The sequence below is a fragment of the Serinus canaria genome, chromosome 17, assembly GCF_022539315.1.
Source record: "Serinus canaria isolate serCan28SL12 chromosome 17, serCan2020, whole genome shotgun sequence".
In the NCBI taxonomy this organism is placed as follows: domain Eukaryota; kingdom Metazoa; phylum Chordata; class Aves; order Passeriformes; family Fringillidae; genus Serinus; species Serinus canaria.
In genome coordinates this window covers 4,168,250-4,185,638 of record NC_066330.1, presented here as the reverse complement: position 1 = coordinate 4,185,638, position 17,389 = coordinate 4,168,250, and the positions used below count along the sequence as shown (strand labels likewise).

At 51.4% G+C, this 17,389-nt stretch overlaps 1 protein-coding gene across 3 annotated transcripts in view; it reads left to right on the top strand.

Annotated features, from left to right (window-relative positions):
* Nucleotides 1-4,062: 4,062 nt before the first annotated feature.
* NTNG2 (netrin G2) overlaps nucleotides 4,063-17,389 on the top strand; it is a 48,999-nt gene continuing 35,672 nt past the window's right edge. For 2 of the 3 annotated variants that reach the window (XM_009093403.4, XM_050981087.1), the window contains exons 1-2: nucleotides 4,094-4,393; nucleotides 6,891-7,997. In XM_009093403.4, coding sequence (XP_009091651.1) covers nucleotides 7,785-7,997 — 213 coding nt within the window. In that variant the 5' untranslated portion in view covers nucleotides 4,094-4,393; nucleotides 6,891-7,784. Of the gene's footprint in view, nucleotides 4,394-6,890; nucleotides 7,998-17,389 lie in introns of all 3 variants that reach the window. The other variant, XM_018917683.3, reaches the window with a different exon arrangement.

Sequence of the window (17,389 nt, the reverse complement as noted above, 5' to 3'; positions counted from 1 at the left end):
AAAGAGGAGGAAAACTCTACCTTCCCCAAAAAAATCAAATACATCCGAAATGCTTCCTGAGCTGATTCACTTGGCTGGGCTCCTATTTGATATATGAAACAAAAGACAAGGCAGCAGAAAGCAACATATTTTCCCTGTGTCAAGGTGAAGCATTTCCCATCACCCAGCCCATCTCTGCTGGGGTTAATGCACATCAATAATATTTAAATGATCAAAGTTTTTCAGCACAGACAGTGATGGGGTTTTTTTTCTGACTTGTCATGCTTGTTTTCCTTAAAGAGGCAATGACCTGCTGTAGTCAAGGCTTGCAGTTTGGCACGCAGGAGCCTTTTGAGAAGCGTTATCTCCCAAACAGAACAGCAGCCTCATGTTTCCCTGCACAACAACCTTTCTTAGCCTAAAATGCTTTGCATCCCATTTCCTTGATCTGGCTAAGTGCTTGCATGCTGAAAATCCCACCCTCCCTCCAGCTGTCCTTCTGGCAGGAAAGAGACAGCATCTTCTCTCTGGAGAGTACAGTCACTGCTCCTTTGGTTATCTAATCAGGGAGGGCAAAATTCACTCAGGGCCCTGTGAAAGCGCCTGAGCTGCAGAAAATGCATCCCGAGGTCTTGTGCGGGAGGGTGGGAGGAGGCAGCCGGGGAAGCCTCCCCTCCCAGAGCAGATGCTCTCTGCCATTTCCCCAGTAGCTTTCACAAAGGAAGAAAAATGTGCAGAGCACTCCAGGGACTGAAGCATCCGGCTCTTCCCTCTCCTGCTCCCCGGCTCTGTGTGTGCCCCGGAGCAGGGCAGGGTTTGCCCCGAGGCCAGGGCAGCCTGGGCAGCAGGGCAAGGAAATAAATGTCCCCCACCCACCCTCCCGGCCTGCGTGTGTCACAGCTCAGTTTCTCAGCCTTTGTGTGGGTTTTCCAGCATTTCTCCTAACTACAAAATATTCTGCCTCTCTGCCTTCTAAAACTCTGTGATTTTTGTCTTTGCACCAAGCACAAGGAGCTGGGAAGCACAAACCTTCCCATCCTGATCAAGCTGGGAGCTTTCTTCACATTCAGCTTGCTGACAACAAAAAGGCAGAACAAGGGTGGTGAGATGAGACAAATCCCCCCTGGAAATGTGAGGTTCAAGCAGCGTTTGCCTCCATCCTCTGTAACATCCCAAACAAAAGCACCTTTAAGTTACTTCCTCCCTTTTCCAAACTTCTCCCCAGAGGTCCTGATGGGCTGGAGAAAGCTCCCACTGGAACAAGGTTTGGGTAGAGCTGTGCTTGGCAGATATCACCCCTCACAAAGGGGTGTCTCACTTGCTCCTGGGCTCAGAGCACATTTCCAAGCCGTGTGTTCCCACCTAATAAAATGCTTACTCACTTGCAGGAGGCACATTGACATCCTTGGCCACACTCTGCTAGATAAGGAGCATAAAAAGAATGTATTGCTGTTATAGGGGATACAGCAATATGTATCCTCAAATGAAGTATCCTTTATAAGCCTGGTTATTATTCTGGCAGTGATCTCGGGTTGCTCTCAGCAGGCTCAGCTCAGCTGAGGTGTTAGCGAGCACATCGCCACGGCCAGTGGGGACTGCCAGGTGTCACATTTAACTTCTGCTGTTCCAGTGCATCCTCTATCATCCCAAGTGGGGAAAACACTTCCCTCTTCTTCCACGCATGTCAAAAGCACCATTTAGGGAGCCAGATATAGCCCTGGTATAAACAGGTGCGAGCCCACATATGTCAATAGAATTACACCTGATTTTAATGGGCTTACATTTGGCCCTTGAGCCCTGGGGATCCCTCTGAGAGCAGAGGCTGTATTAAATATTAAGGGCCTTATTCTCCACCCCTGCCTGTGCTGGAGTAATTAAATCTCCATGCAGACCCATTGATTTTCAGCTGTGCTCTCCTCGTGTGAGGAGGCAGCGCTCGGCACGAGGGAGGGAGCAGAGATGTCCCCTTGAGGAAAAACACATCCATTTTTCCTCCCCACAGAAATTCCATCCAGAAGAAAACTATACCCAACATTAAGTGTTTTCAAAACGTGCTCCGGTAAAAGAATGCAAATTGTCTAAAATGAGACAACGACTCCAAGCCTTTCCCATTGCCTCCAGCCTGTGACAGCAGCACTGCCGCTGCTTTGCCGCTCCCTTCAGGCTCCTGGGTCTGGGGGAGCCACGCACAATCCCTCTCCTTCCCACATCAGGACCTTCCTACCCAGACCTGCGAGGAGCTGGGTGATTTCCTATCCTCCAAGGGTCTCCTGAACCGCGGTGTAACCTTGGACAAGCCCCACAGCTGTTGCCAGCCTCTCCGGGGGTTGTGCTCACTGGTTAATTCCGGTGCTTTGCCTGGAGCTAGCGCCTTTTACCTGTGTGTATACAAGTATTCTTGCCAGCTTGTGATCTTTTGAGCTAGCAGGGCTGTGAAAAACGACTTTGGTTTTTCCTTAAATGCCACGGAGTTTAGAAGTGTGACGGCTCACACTGTGCTGTTATTCTTTCCAATTGAAACCTAATGATGCGTGCATATCACTTAACTCTGATGTCAATAATCAGCACACCACTTGGTCTTTGCCGTGGCTATTAGAGGGAATGAAAATGAAATACCAACTCCGTTTTATCCTGTTACTGTACCATAATAACTAATAAAGAAGTAATAAGTGAGACGTGGGGAATTTCCAGGGGAGTCATTACTACAGAGCAGACCTAAAGGCACAAAGTGAAATCCAGGAATATTAGCCAGCCCTGGATTCCCAGCCAGTGCTTCTCACTTAAGCTATACTGCTGCTGTAAAATAAGTGTTTAGAGAAGAAGTTACCATGTGGAAAGTATCAGACTGTGTCCTGGAGTGGAAACTGAGCCAGAATCAAAGACATCCTTGCAGGTAAAGACCACCCTGTGCATCGGCATCGTGTTTAGGCTGGGCCACAGTCAAGACACAATGCCAGCATTTCATAAATCTCACTTATGCTCCAGAATATGGGAAACGTTTCCCAGAACAGCTCTAAATCACCTCTGTCTGGTTGCAGGATGAATCGCGGGTTTTCCAGGGACTCTTACATGGGAGAGGCCACCCAGAGACCTCAGGGCAATGGGTCAGAGGAAACCACATAAAAACTACTGAGTGCATGAGGTTCAAACCACGTGTAAGATGGACAATGCATTTTCTGGCTTAGAAATCACTGAGTTCTTGGTTAGGAAGGAGCAGTCATTTTTGGGTGGTTGTATACATAGGAGGCAAGTGGTGATTCTTTGGATTTCCTCCCCATAAATGAACTGTCGTTTATCCATGAACTGTCATTTATCCACATGTCAAAAACCTGTCGCTGCTCAGGAGTTCTGTCTTCAGCAGCTGCCTAGTGCAGGGAAAACTTGGACCTTTACCTGCCACAGTTTTATCCACCTTTTCCATAGCTGGAGCCTCCTCTGCCACTCAGCATGGACACAACAGAGTTGACCTGAGCAACCCCAGCTGCATTTCCAGCCCCGTGCTGGAAGGTGCTGTCACACCTTACAGTCCCCCACCTTCCCAAAGCAAAACCTGGTTCGGTTAAACCTCACAGCACATTCCCACCAGTATCAAGCATTTCCCAGCCATCTGATTTCCCCATCTCCGAGTTCCTGCTTTGTTTATCCTATTAATTCCAACCACCCCCTCTTCCCCCAACACACACGCACGCAGCCTCATTTACAGCATCTTCACCAGCAGAAGCCTCCCCAAAATATTCAGGGCACACCAAGCGAGGACTTACACGTGTGGGGAAACCCTCGTGACTGGAGATTTTTTTTTTCTCTCTCGAGCAAACATGAGCTCATGATTTTAATTTTTTTTTTTTTTTTTAAGCTCTTAAAGGAAAAAAATAAAAGAGAAGCCCCGAGGAGCGGCATTCCCGGCTGCCGTTATCCAGCCGGGGGCAGCGGGACGGCGCGGATGCTGCACCGGGAGCCGCGGGGCCGCCGGGGCTGAAGGCTCCCGCTCGCAGCCTCCTCTTTCTCGGGTGGTTTTCCCTCCCTCCTCCTCTTCCCCCCCCTGCATTTCCTCCTGCACCTTTAAGAAGCCCATTGCCGCCGGTGGGATGGTGTGTGCTAAAGCTGCACAGAGGAAGTTACGCAGCCGGGATCAGGCACGGAGATAAAAGCTCCGATTGTGATTGAAAGTGAGAGCAAAAGGGATTTCAGCCTCGGCATTAACTTGCGAGGGGAGCCGGGATTGCACAAAGCTCCCCCGGCCATCTGCCCTTGGGGGCCGGCGGCGCAGCGCCTGCCCGCCGCGCTGGGCAGGGCAGAGCTGGGCAGGGCAGGGCAGGGCAGGGCTGGGCAGGGCTGGGGGGTGTGTTTTGGGGGTACCCCCGGCCCCGAAGTTCGCTGCTCCGCCGGGAGCCCCGCGCCGCAGAGCTCCCTCCCGGTAAGGACCCGCAGCGCCGGGGATGGGGGGAAAGCGGGGGCGGAGGGGGGGCGGGCAGCGCCGGCATCTGCCCCAGCCCCGAACGCTGCGTGTCCCCTCGAGTTGTTCCCACGCTTTCCTGGGGTGTCCCGCTCTCTGTCCCCCTCCCCGGAACATCCCCGTCTCCCCGCCGCGGGATGGGGTTTATTTTCCCACTTCGGAGTTTGGGAAGCCGGGGGGCTCCCCCAGCCCAGGGCGCCGGCTCCCCGCGCCCCGCCGATCCCCTCCCCGGTCCGTGCAGCCCCCCAAAGTCCTTTAGTCTAATAGAAACCGGGGAGGATGGGGCGGAGCGGGAGCGGCATCGGGTTTTGCCGGGAACCGCGAATCCATCCGGGAGAGCGGCGGGATGCGAGTGGGATTTCCAGGTTTTCTGCTGGGAGCCGCGCAGCGCTATCGCGGGGTTCGGGCTCCCGTCCCCCCGCGGTGTCCCCAACTTCGCTGTCCAGGGTGCGGGGAAGGGATGGGCAGCGAGGGAAAGAGGAGAACAACTCCCGCTCCCTGAGCGCGGGGGGAGAGCGGAGAGTTCACGGGGAGAGCAACACTTCTGAGAGAAAATTAAAAACTCCTTCATTGAGTTTACTTTCTGCTCTTAATCCGAGAGCAGCTCAGTTGTTGCTCAGCGTTGTCCCTTTATTTCAATAGGGTGTTAATCCAATAATAAGAAAAAAACCTGGAGCCAGCCAAGTCAAGACACAATCTAATTTTGTGTTTTTAATACTCCAGCTATCAGTCCCCAGTGAGTGCTGAGTACTCTTCAAAGAGAACAAAGAGCATTGATTCTATTTGTTCCCATGAACTGCAGTTTCTTAATAATATCAGGTGAAGATTTATTTTCTAAGAACTAAACCAAATCAAGCCGGGTGAAACCTTTAATTTGGGGAGCCTCTCTGCCCCGTTTGCAGTATGTTGGCTCATTCCAGAGCAAAGCTCCAACTATTTCTGCAAAGGGACTGGACTGGCTAAGTGGGTGTTGAGCCACACACTTCACCCCAAACCCGCTTGCCTGGCCGATGGACTGACAATAAATACATTTTTTCCAGCAAATTTTCACTTCCCCGGGAATCTGTGACATTTAGCCAGCATAACAAGACACTAATAGATATTATAGATCCTTTCTACCTGGGTTTTTCCCTGACAGCCATTCAAGTGCAAGATATAATTGTTGAGGCTGTGAAAATAGAGCCATAAACTTAACAGCACTGGAGTCCTCATTAAAACTACCCTGCTTGTTTTCTACACAATACCAGAGTCTCTCACTCTCACTGTTATCAGGCACTTGGCAGTGACCAGTTTGATGTAATAATTAGGAACTGACTTGTTATAACTGAAAAGACAGCTCTGATGTAAGTAGGACTTATAAACACTGTGTCACACTGGCTTATTATTTTTACTACATTTACTCATAATATAAAAATAGCAGCCAGTCTATTCTTTTTCTGGGAGTTTATTCAGGTCCAACGTAGCTATAACAGGCTCTTCGTTGAGAGCTGGCAATGAAACATGAGAGACAGCTTCTCTTTTCTGAACTCATTCATCTCAATCAGCAATCTTTCAAGCAAAAAGGGGGGAAAGGGAGATGGTAGCAGAGCGGTGTGAAGCCCCTGAACACGGATCAATGCATCTGTTAACCTGGAGTTTCTGAGCTTTAGTAACTGAGCTTCATGAGAAAGGAAATGCTAAGCATGCTGTTGAAGCAGATACGCCTCAATTGTGAAAGAAAAGTTGGGGAAAGAAATAGAAAAAGAATTATCCAAAGGTAAATTTCTGGTCTGGGTATGTGCCTCCCACTTCTTGGACAAGATCACCCTCCTGAATCTAATACTGAGAGAGGGTTTGACTTTTTCCCCCTCCCCGCTTCGGTTCTTTGTCATTTTGTTTTGTAATTACTTACAATTTTTATAGCTCTACTGGAAAGACAACAAAATTGCAGAAATGTTGTTCTAACCTGAAATGAATACTGGGAAGGTCATTGCTCTTTGTATTAGGTGAACCTAAATGTTATTAGGACTTTAAATTGTTTTTTATTAAATGTTATTGTTCAGATAAATCATATGTGGGGATGCTGGACAATGTATCTGTCTCCCCAGCTGTCTTATTTATTTGCTTATCTTTTTAGGACTATCAATTTGTCTGTCTGTCCCTTCTCTGTCTGCATATTCCCCATCTCCTAATGACCCATAGCTGCTTCTTGATATTATTTGAAGACCCATTAGAGCTCCTGTTGTCCAGCTGCTGTTGCAAAGCAGATACCTTAAATTGGGCAGCACTCCTTCCCTTCTCCCAGACAGCACAAAAGCCATAAGCATCTTACTATGGATTGCTTTTTATTAAAGTTGTATATCTCCCTGTTACAAAAACCTGTCTGGTGGCTTGGCAAGCCCAGCTGAGGGCTCTGCCTCCTGAGGGACCCCTGTTCTTCCTCTTGCTCCCACCTAATCTGTCTTCCAATTTCTTGCAGGTCCCTCCTGCTGATGAGCTCTGCCTTTGCCTTGACCATGAAAGAGAGAGGAGATCCCAGGTAGCCCCATGGATTGCAGCTGAAGGCTTTGGGAACTTGGTGCTCCGTTGCCAAAAAGCAGAATTGGACAGGAATCCTCGCCACCACCACAGGACACAGCAGGAGAAGCCAAGGACAGCCCTGCCCCAGTCACCCCAGTGACCAACCAGCACCTGCTGGGACCACCAGGGATCTGGGCACCGACCTGCTCACGCTGACACAACTGTCCTTTGGGAACAAGGAATTTCAGCTCCAAGCTCCAAGCTGTCTCTCTTGTCAGAGTTGTACTGATGGCCAGATGCTCTATGTATTTTATGTGCTAATGTTCTAACACCCCAATAATTAAGGCAGACACAGTTTAGGGCACTTTCCACAGCGACGCAGTTGGAGTAGACCAGAAGGTTGAGGAAAACCTGATCCAGCACCATCTCACGGTCTCTCCAATTTACTCCTATCAAATTTCATCAGCAACTCAGAACTTGATCTTTCTATTGATTGACTGGAGTCACCTCTAGATATTTTCATGCTGATTTGGAAGACCTTTCGTACAATAAAAGGGGGAAAAAAATGAGGTTCAGGAAGATTTTTGACCACTGATCAGCAACTCTGGCCAAAACTTTCCCAATCAAGTGAATTGCAAAGTTGGCTTCCGTGCCAAGAGGACCTTTCCACGTCCAGATACAGCGTGCAGAGTGGGACCATCCCTGTTCCTGCCTGGATCTCCTTCGAGTGGAGCATCTTTAGATGAGGAGTTTCCATGCTGATCCCGAGAGCCCCCCCTAGCCCAGCCGCCGCCTTCCTCGGGACTCCCGGCACTGCCCTCGCCCAGGGACCCCGCGCTTGGCCGCAGCTGCCATGCTCTACCTGGCTGCTCTCCTCGTGCACTGCGTCCCCCTGGCCATGGGACAGTATGACATTTGCAAGTCCTGGGTGACCACAGACGATGGCCCTTCATGGGAGTTCTATGCCTGCCAGCCCAAGGCCATGCGGATGAAGGATTACGTGACCGTGCGGGTGGACCCGGCAGGAATCACTTGTGGGGACCCTCCGGAGAGGTTCTGCACCCATGTAAGTGTTTGCCCCCCTTATTTGCTGGCTTAGAACAGGCTCTGGTGGTGGCTGGAGGCAGTGTCCAGCCCAGGTGCCACTGGGAGGATGTCCGGGGTCATGGTGGCCATGGTGGCCCTGCCTGGAGCTGTCAGTGTGCAGAGCAGGGAGAGGGCACCCTGCCCAGCAGGGATGGGGCTGGCATGCTGAAGGGAGGGTGAAGAGGAGCCAGGGAGGGCTGAGCAAGTCCTGGGTGAGGTCTGGATTTTGGAAAAGCTCTGCCCCTGCAAACACACAGGCTGAGCTACTTGCTAAAGTGTGGGGTGTGCTTGCCAGTCCCATCCCTAAGGGCTGCTCCAGCACTGCTGGGATTTTATAGGATGTGGGCAGATGGTCTCAGTTTGAGGCAGCATGAAGGGCAGGGCAGGGGAGTTTGGCCCCTGCACACCCACAGCTCTGGTGGTTGGTCTGACAGCCACAAACTTCACTAAACCCCTGAAAATGTGGTTCTCCCTCTCTTCTAGCCTCCACATGAAAGGGCTCTGTGGATAGACATTTGCCCTTGTAGTTAAAATCTTTAACTTATTTTCTCTTAAATATTAATCATTGCATTTCATTCCGTGCACCACAAAGCTCAGCAGGAACATTTGATTTATAATTCACAAGGCTTTACATTGTTAAAGAGTTCAGGGGTCAAAGCAAAGAGCAAAACAGTAATGCCCCCTCCCAAAGGTCCCCCAGGAGTGGTCCAGGCACACATTTAAGGGACAGACACCAAGCCAGCCCATGCTGGCAGGGTTTCCACTGGGCTGAGCACTGGACAAGGAGTGTCTTCTAAAAGAGTATATTATTTTTTTATTATAATGAGAAGGGGAGTTTGCCCTCTAAATCAGTGCAGGGAGTCCCATTTTCTATTGGCAGTGCTACCCCATGCCTCAGTTTGCCACCCTGGGCCCAGCCAGTCAGGGCACCTCTTGAAAATCCAAGAGAAAAATGCTCCTGTGACACCAAGGGGTGCCAAACATTTATGATCATCAGAACATGCTGCCAGTAGTTACCCAGTTCCCTCCAGCCTAAGGGCTCTCATTAGTACCAGGGAAGACGTTTCCACTAATTCCAGATAAGTAGCAGCTTTTCTTTTTAAAAGATCATTTGAAAAGAAAGATTAAGTCCAAGGTTGCAAATAAAACCGTTAACTATTGATGGGTCAGTCTGTATTTCCATTTATCTGACTGACTGCAGGAGGATTAAACGGACAACACCGGATTGCTTCCCACTACACTCACTGCAGCTCTTTGCAAACCCTCTCTGGTTAAGGATGCTCCAGACTTCAGCTCCACTGACCTCCAAGGAAGCAAAAGACACAAACTGCAATCAGCTCCCTGCATCTCTTGATTCAGTCAATACTGAGCTGAAATCTTTCTATTCTGGGCACCGGCAGTATTTCCTTGTAGCGTACGCCTGCCATGTGCTGTAACACTTGCAAACACCGTGTACAGCCGTGAATGAGAGCTACACAAATGCAAAACATGGATTTGCCTCCCTGTCCCTGCCTCACCCCAGCCTGGCCCGGCTCTCGCCTCCCAAAACAGAAACCAGCACTCACAGCACTGTCCCTGAGCAATTCCCTGGTGGAGAGTCAAGCTAAGAACAGGAATAATAAACCACAAGGTATTTTTTAGATTTTTTGGGATGGGTTTGTGACATACCACTGTATTCACGGCCCTTTCTCCCCCATCTTATACCAGTGCTGTTCTCTCCAGAGGCATAAAGAGTTATAAAAACGAAGCAGAGGAGGAGCAGCCAGGCTGAGGGGATCAAGGAGCCCACCCAGCACCCAGTGCACAGAGCAGGGGGTGGCTGCAGGAGAGATCCAGGCTCCACTCCATCCTTAGGACTGGAGTGGTGTGGGCTGGGAAGCCATCAAGGTAAATTTTCACTGCCTCTGTCACCGATAGTGACACGTGGCCACTTACTGCTGAGCATCCCCTTCTGGTCAGTGGAAAGTGGACTCAGCAAGAAATGGCCCTTCCATCGCCGGTGCTGGGGGGTGACTTGACACCTATCGACGTGCAGGGGGAGGGAGCAGAGCCCGCAGAGGATGTGAGCCGAGCTCTGCTGCCCCTGCACTAAGGAAGTGCTGGGCAGAAATCGATGTCTCTGCCCACGGATCGTTAGAGCCCGGCGAGGGGAGGGCCAGCAGCTCACACCAACCCTCGCTGCCAGCCTGCTCAGGTGCCTTTTGGTGTCCTACAGTCCTTTCTCTTCAGGTTTTTAATTATTTCCTTGTAACAGGTGGGTTCTCATAGGAGCCTGGCTTTCCAGCAGAGAACTTCTTACGGTGACTGTATTGCTTTCTTAGGTGTCTTTCAAAACAGCAGGGGACTGTCCGTGCGGTTAAAGTCGCGTTACTCAGAATTAAGCGCAGCCCAGCGGGGCTCCTGCCCTGCTCAGACAGCTGCAATCAAAACTAAAGACACACAAACACTCCTCCGTGCTCAAGGCAGCCAGACAGGGATGAGCTGCACCTTGTCCCCGTGCAGGGCAGGCCAGGGGCAGAGTCCTGGTGACAGTCAGGACCTTGTCAGACAGCGAGTGTGCCCTGCACAGCCCATGGGATCACTCACTGCCCTGCCACGGCTCCAGCACTGCTCACAAGACTTCTGCACGAGGAGGCTTCAAGAGATGGCAGGAATTATTTGGAGGACTGTCCTCTGTGTTTTATAGCAATTCTTGTCACATCTGGTTGCTTCCTTCTGATTGGGAAGCGTTTTGCTGCTTGTTAAAGTCAAGGGTTTTGCTTTTTCCACAGTTTCTGAATCTGTTCCTATTCGTGGCAATGCCTTCCTGGCAGGGTCACCTGAAAAATGAATTGTACTTTGCCTCCTGGCAGGGCAGGGGGAATGGTGGGAGCAGGAAGACAGATGGATAAGTAAATAAAAGCCTGAATGAAACTGAAGGTGTGACTGAAAACTAATAGGGAACAGATCTTTTAAACCAAGGATGTCGAGGGAGGGGTGAGACTTCAAAGATCACAGGCAGGGCACGGCAGGGAGCAGCTGAATGTGGATTCCAAAGGAGAGGGGTTTGCAGGGCAGGCCCAGCTGGGACATGGCCAAGCTGCTCATCCCCATGGGGCAGAGGGGAGATCTCATGTTCCTTCACCTTCCCACCCTCGTGGGCAGGAGGAGGAGGAGGGTGGCACAGCTGGCAGGCTGCTCCCAGGTGCTGAGAAGCTCTGAGATGCTGAAGCATTTCTTTGAGCAGGGACCTTGGGGAGTTCCACTTCCAAGCGTCAGCGTTTTGCACGCGGGATAAAAATTCCTCAGGTTTTGTGGGGAATTCACACACAGGGCCTGCGGTGGGGAGCAAGCAAACACCAAAGCCCAGCCCCAGCTCCTTGCAGCTCAAGAGGTTTCCAGATCATTCCAGCAGAAACAAGGAGAGGTGTCCATACCAGACATTATGGGATGGTTTTGCTGCTCCTTGACATCCCAGTGAGAGCACAGGGAACCCCCCTTGCTGCAGGAATGGGGTTTTTTTCTTCCCCCAGAAGTGTCAAGGCATTATTTCTTGTTCTGACAACACTCTCTGATGCAGGGCTGAGCTCTCAGCCCATATTGATGGGTCAGGGGTATTTTTATTTGGCGTCAGCATTGTTTCATCAGCTAATAGAGCTTGTTGACTTTGGCACGGGTACATGAAAGGAAAAGGCTTTATTTATTCATTACACATGCAGCCAAATTGGATGTTTAGTTTAATTCTTAGCTAAACTTTACTGAATGACATGTGGTTATAAGGCTTGCGCTAAAGGACTGTTTCTCCTGTGGATTGGGTGCTAAAATTGGAAAAAGCAGTCAAACCTTTGGGCTAAGAAATCCTTTTCCCTGCATTTTTAGCCCATCTCATACAACTCTTCCCATCTGTATCTTTGTACACCTGTTTAGGTGCAAACAAGGGATTGTGGGTTTAGGGATGATTAAAAGCCAAAAGTTTTTAAAATAAGAAGGGAAAAGCCAAAGTTGTTTAAGTAAGAAAGGAAAAAGAATTGCTTCAGCAATGCTCTTCCAAAAGCATTTTTAAAGCATGTTCTGGTGGTTAAAGGATGGATTCATCCCTTCTGGTACCCTGAGCAGAGACCCACAGCCCTTTCCCAGCCCACCAGAGTTCTGCCTTGTTTTGAGTAGAACCAGGGGGCAAAGCACGAGGTATTCACTACCCTAGGGTTCAAGGACATCCCTGGGGCTAAGCAGAGCCTGAATACAAGTCCAGTGGAAAATCCTTTCCAAGAAAAGCGGATATTCCCCCTCCTCCTTGAATAAATCAGCACTACCCACTGCTGGAGGCAAACCCATCCTTGGTTGTGGCAGAGGGAGTTGGAAATCCCCTTTGCCCTTCGTTGTGGAACCCATGTGGCCCTGGGAATGATCACTTGGCCTTTATGCCAGAATTCAGCAGCACAAGGAATTCACTCTGAGCTGTCTGATCACCTGTACACCCCTGGCAGGGTTGTAGGAAAGAAGTGACTTTCTTTTCCCAGCTGCAAAGTGCTAACAGCCCCCTCCAGTCCCTTAAATTAACACCTGGAAAATGCTCCCCTTTCCTGTGAGGGAAGCCTGGAAAAGACAACTTGCTGCCATTTCCACCCCGAGGAAGATCTCTCAGTCCACCCCTTGCACCCAGCGTGGCACTGCTTTTGAGTGTGGCAGAAAGAGCTGGAGCCTCTTGGTTCTGTTCCCACCCTTAATCACTCCTCAGCATCAGGGCTGCTGCAGAGGACACTGTTTGAAGTCAGGATCAGTGGCTCCTTACCCTTGGGGCCAGACCCTTGGGTTGTACTTTATTAGCTGCTCAGCAAATTACACACTGCTCTTCTCCTGCCACCGAGGCTACTTCAGAGTGCAGCAGGATCTTGGTGTCTTAAAAGGAAAAGCTTCACAGAAAAATGAAAGAATACAATTCAGCTTCAAATTAGAGAGTGCTGAGCAAACTGGATTTTCCCTCAACAGCCTGTAACAACTCCCTTAAATGCCCAGTTCGGGATTCATCTTGTTGTAAAGTGGGATGCTACTCCCCTAACAAGGATCATTTCCAACTGCTGATGGAAAAGATGCAGTGATAAAAATGAAGCTGTCAAGTAGATTTAATTGGTACAGTGAGCAAGAAAGTTTTACCCTACCTTGAAGTATTCAGGAAGGCTTAACTACTTTTACGAAAAGCTTTGCTCTTCATAGGGAACAGTGTCCAGATGGGAAAAACAGGAGAGAATGGACTGAAGACTTGCTGGCAAGTGTGGTCAGAGCTGGGAGAGCAATTCTTACAGCAGCCCTTATACAGCAGCTCCAGCTACCACAGCTTTCCACAGGCAACTTTTGAAGCCAAATCCTCCCTATTCATTTATTTTAAAATCTGCATTGTATTCTATAGCATAGATATGATTTTTCCAATAAACTTGAAAAGGATTTCTCCCTACAGAAAATCCTGCCTGAGTGGGAAGATGTGCTATCCTACCACGCTGTGGTTTCCCCAAGTGAAAGTCCAGTTCTAAGTTTCAGATCTTAGTTTCAGATCCCAAACCACCCTTTTACCATCAGCCTTTTGAGCCGTGGAGCTTTGGCTGACCCAGTTACTCAGGCAGTTCAACACAGAGCACAGGTTTCTGTGTTGGAAAACCCCAAAGAGGCTTTTTCCTCCCCAAACCACACAGCACTGCTGGGTGACCATTCTGGAGATGTCTTTGGGGAGAAGCTACTGCCTGCAAATCCCTGGCAAACAGCAATTTGGACTTTCAGCCTCCACCCCAGGTAGATGAGGCATCCCCTGCAGCCTCAGACATGTCCCATGAGGTTCCCACTCGTCCCCCCTCTTCCAGGCAGGGCCACCAGCATGCCCAGAGGGGCAATTGCAGCCCTGACCCTGCTCCTGCCCTGCTCCACTGCCCTGCCCCGTTTGGCACTGGTGCCTCTGCACATCTGCCCAGTGCCACCTGCAGCCAGGCTTAGGGAACCTCTGCCTCTTGGCTCAGGGGAGGATTTCTGCATTGCTCAGCTGTCCCCGGGCAGGGACAGCCACAGAGGGGCTCAGTGCTGCAGAGTGACCGGGCTGGGTCTCATCCCCAGCCATGCAGGAGCCTCTCAGGAGCAGCTTTCCCTCTGCTCCCCTCCGTGGAGCAGCTCCAGCACGGTGCCACCCCTCCAGCTAAGGTGCTGCACACCCCAGAGCTGTGGGGTCACTGCTGCCCCTGCTGAGCTCCACAGGGATGCTGCCACCACTGCCACATCCCAAAGGGAGAATCAGCACAGATTCAACTGGTTTCTACTCCAGCCAAAGGGTTTGTAACTCCCCATCTGCTGGCTGAGTCAGCTGCCTCAGCTCTGTAGTGCTGCCAGTCAGGAGGTTTGGGGAGCCCTGTCTGAGGAGAGGGTCACTGTTGGGGTCTCAGGGACAGCCAGGACGTGTTTTGGGCTGACACAACTCAACCCAAACCTCTGACAGGCACCTGCTGAATTGTTCCCCTGACACAGAGCACAAAGCAGCCAAATGCTTTTCCCACAGCAGCCAAGGCAGAGTGCTGGATGCAGCAGACAGACACAGGAGCCCTGATCAGAGGCTGCCATGGGTGCAGGGGTACCCCTCACCCAGCTGTGCCCCCTCCACACAGGCTCTGGGCAACATCTGCACCTCCATTTGAGCAGCACAGCAGAGCCTCCACTCCCTCCCCTTTCCCACCCCCTGGCTCTGCATCCTGCCCTCCCCCATTCAAACTATCAGGGCCTCTCTTACAGAATAAATTATTAATAGCGGCGTAGCGAGCCTCTCTGCAAAGGCTGCATGTATTGAGCTTACAAGGCGCACAAGCTTTTAGAGAGCAGGACACTTTTCCTACTTCCTAAGCAATTTCTTAGTCCTGAATCAATAATGCACTCGCAGCCCTGCACACAGGTCGCTGCTGCTGTGCTCCTGCTGCTCAGGGCTGCGGACACAAATACATCTCCGTGGCAAGATGCAAGGGCTTAATAATCTGGCAGGGAAGGGATGGGGCGGAATCCAAGCAGCTTAATTTGTAAACAAGCTTCAGGGAAGTGCCCTGGGAAGAGCAAAGCTTGCAAGTCCCCGGTACAGAAAGTCTGAGTTTGGAGACAAGCTAAAAAGCAGTCAATGGGATTAATCTGCTGCTTTTTGAACGCATGCCCGTGGCTGCCAGCTGAGGGACGTCTGGTTCATCTGATCCCAGGCTCTAGGTCACCTCACAGCCCCCACTGCCCAAGGGGGAGGTTGAGGGGTGCAGCCTGGCAGGGAGGTGGGGGTGGAGGTGAGCCCAGGGCGGCAGGAGGGATGAGGTTAGAGCAGCTCACCGGGGGATTAGCACTTCACAAAGAAAGAGCTGCTCAAAAACGATTCCACGGGGGGCCAGGCTGCGGGGATGTGTGTGTACACCCAGCACAGATGAGATTATCTGCTTAGGAGTGGAATTTTCCGGGCAGGGTTAACCCTTGTGCGGCCCCCAAACCAGCTGCAGACGCCTCTCGGGACAGGGTGCTGGGCAGGGCATCCAGCAGCAGCAGCAGAGCTGCTCCCAGGCCATCCCTGGAGGATGGAGATGGAGGGGCTGCTTCCAGGCCACTCTGCACACCATGCCTGGGACCCTACTTGGATAGGTCACCCCTGGGCTGGGCTGGCTTCAGGCTGGAGGTTGAAATTCCTCGTGTAACCAGATTTTCTGTTTCTGGCTCAGCCAGAGTGGGCGTGAGGGGATTTGTGTTGGTGCAGGAGCTGCCTTGCCAGGGTGGAGAGGTGACTTGGGTCAGCCCTTGTGTGGGACAAGCTGCATCTCCCCTTGCATCCTCCCTTCGAGGAGAGGATGCTTCCTGCCTGGATGTCACCCTTTTGCCGAGGTTGTGTCATTTACAGTGCAGAGACCAGTTCAGACCCTTTTCATGAGGTGCTGCCAGAGCACAGGGAGAGTTTCAGACACAGCGTGGGATGAGAGCAGAGATTTCCTTGAGCCTCACATCAAGGTTGGGTGAGGGAGCCTCTACTTTTCCCTGCTGCAGGTGCCTGGGGGCGTTCAGTCATCAGAAAGGTGAAGCCCACGATGCCTCATGAAGCCCAGACCTGCTCCTGAAATCCCTCCCTGCCTCAATTTTCCCATCTGGAGACAGGCCATTGCCCTGCCAGCAGCCCACCCTGTCTGGCACGGTGATGTCTCCCCAGGGCTGGTGGAGAGAAGGGCACAGTGCTGAGCCTGGATGAAATACGAACGAGATGCTTCTGGAATTCAGAGCAGGCTGGAGGGGGAAGGGGAAGAGCAGCCACGAGCAGGGCTGGAATCTCTTCTCTGGCAGAGAGACGGGCCCAAGGGAGCCCGAGAGCCTTGAGCGAGCGGCGCTGCTCGGTGAATGAGTATCTGCTTCAGGCCAAAGGAAAGAGGCAGAACAGCAAAATGTCTCGCTGAGTGCGTCCTGGTGTCTCACCCAGAGCCAGCAGGGCTGGTTCTGCTGACTCACGCTCTCCCAAAGCCCCACCAGGCAAAGCCTGTCCTAACGCCCCGGCCAGGGGTGACCTTGTGCTCGGGCAGCCTCGGATCCGGCAGGAAGGGGAAGGAAGCGGAGGAGCAATCAATCCCCCAAACCACGTTCAGGGAGGAGATGGAGGGTGTGACATTCGGCTGAGCCAGAATTAGCAGCAGATCTGTGGAGGGACCCCATTTCCACCCTATTAATAATTCATCCCAGCTCTGCCTTTACCTGCTCATAAACAGCAAACAGCTTGTTAGCGAGGATGGTTTTCTCCCCTTTTGCTGTCTCTGCCTTAAGAAGAGCCCCTTGCAGATGGCTGAGGGAGGGAGGGGGCAGGGGAAGGACACATGGGTGAGCAAAACACACCACCAGCCCTTCCTGAGCTTCAAATCCTATCCCATCCCTTCCCCTGCAGAGGTGAAGCTGCAAAATAACCCCTCACCCACACCCAGGTGCCTTGCCAGAACCTTCCAACCCACCTGGGCCACCTCAAAATGCCCCTTTGGAGGGGCACTGGGAAGAGGAGAGTGATGCCTGGAGGATGTGCTTTGCTGGAGCATTCCCAGGTGGTTCTTGGGCTGCAGCTGCTCAGGCAGCCCGTGGGAAAACTCCATCTTCTACCTTATGAGACAGCTCCTGTCTTACCTAAAATATAAAGCTTGACCAAAGAGGTATTTTAAAGACAACAACAAAAAAAGCAGAAAATGTAGCATCTTGAAGAAAGGCTCCCCAGAGTTTCCACAGTCCAATGCTGTGGCCCCGTTAGGGACCTCTCCCTGCACACTGACAGGCATCCCAAAGCTGCTCCTGAGATGTTCTCCAGGTTCCAGTCAGAGCATCCCAAAGCTGCTCCTGAGATGTTCTCCAGGTTCCAGTCACAGCATCCCAAAGCTG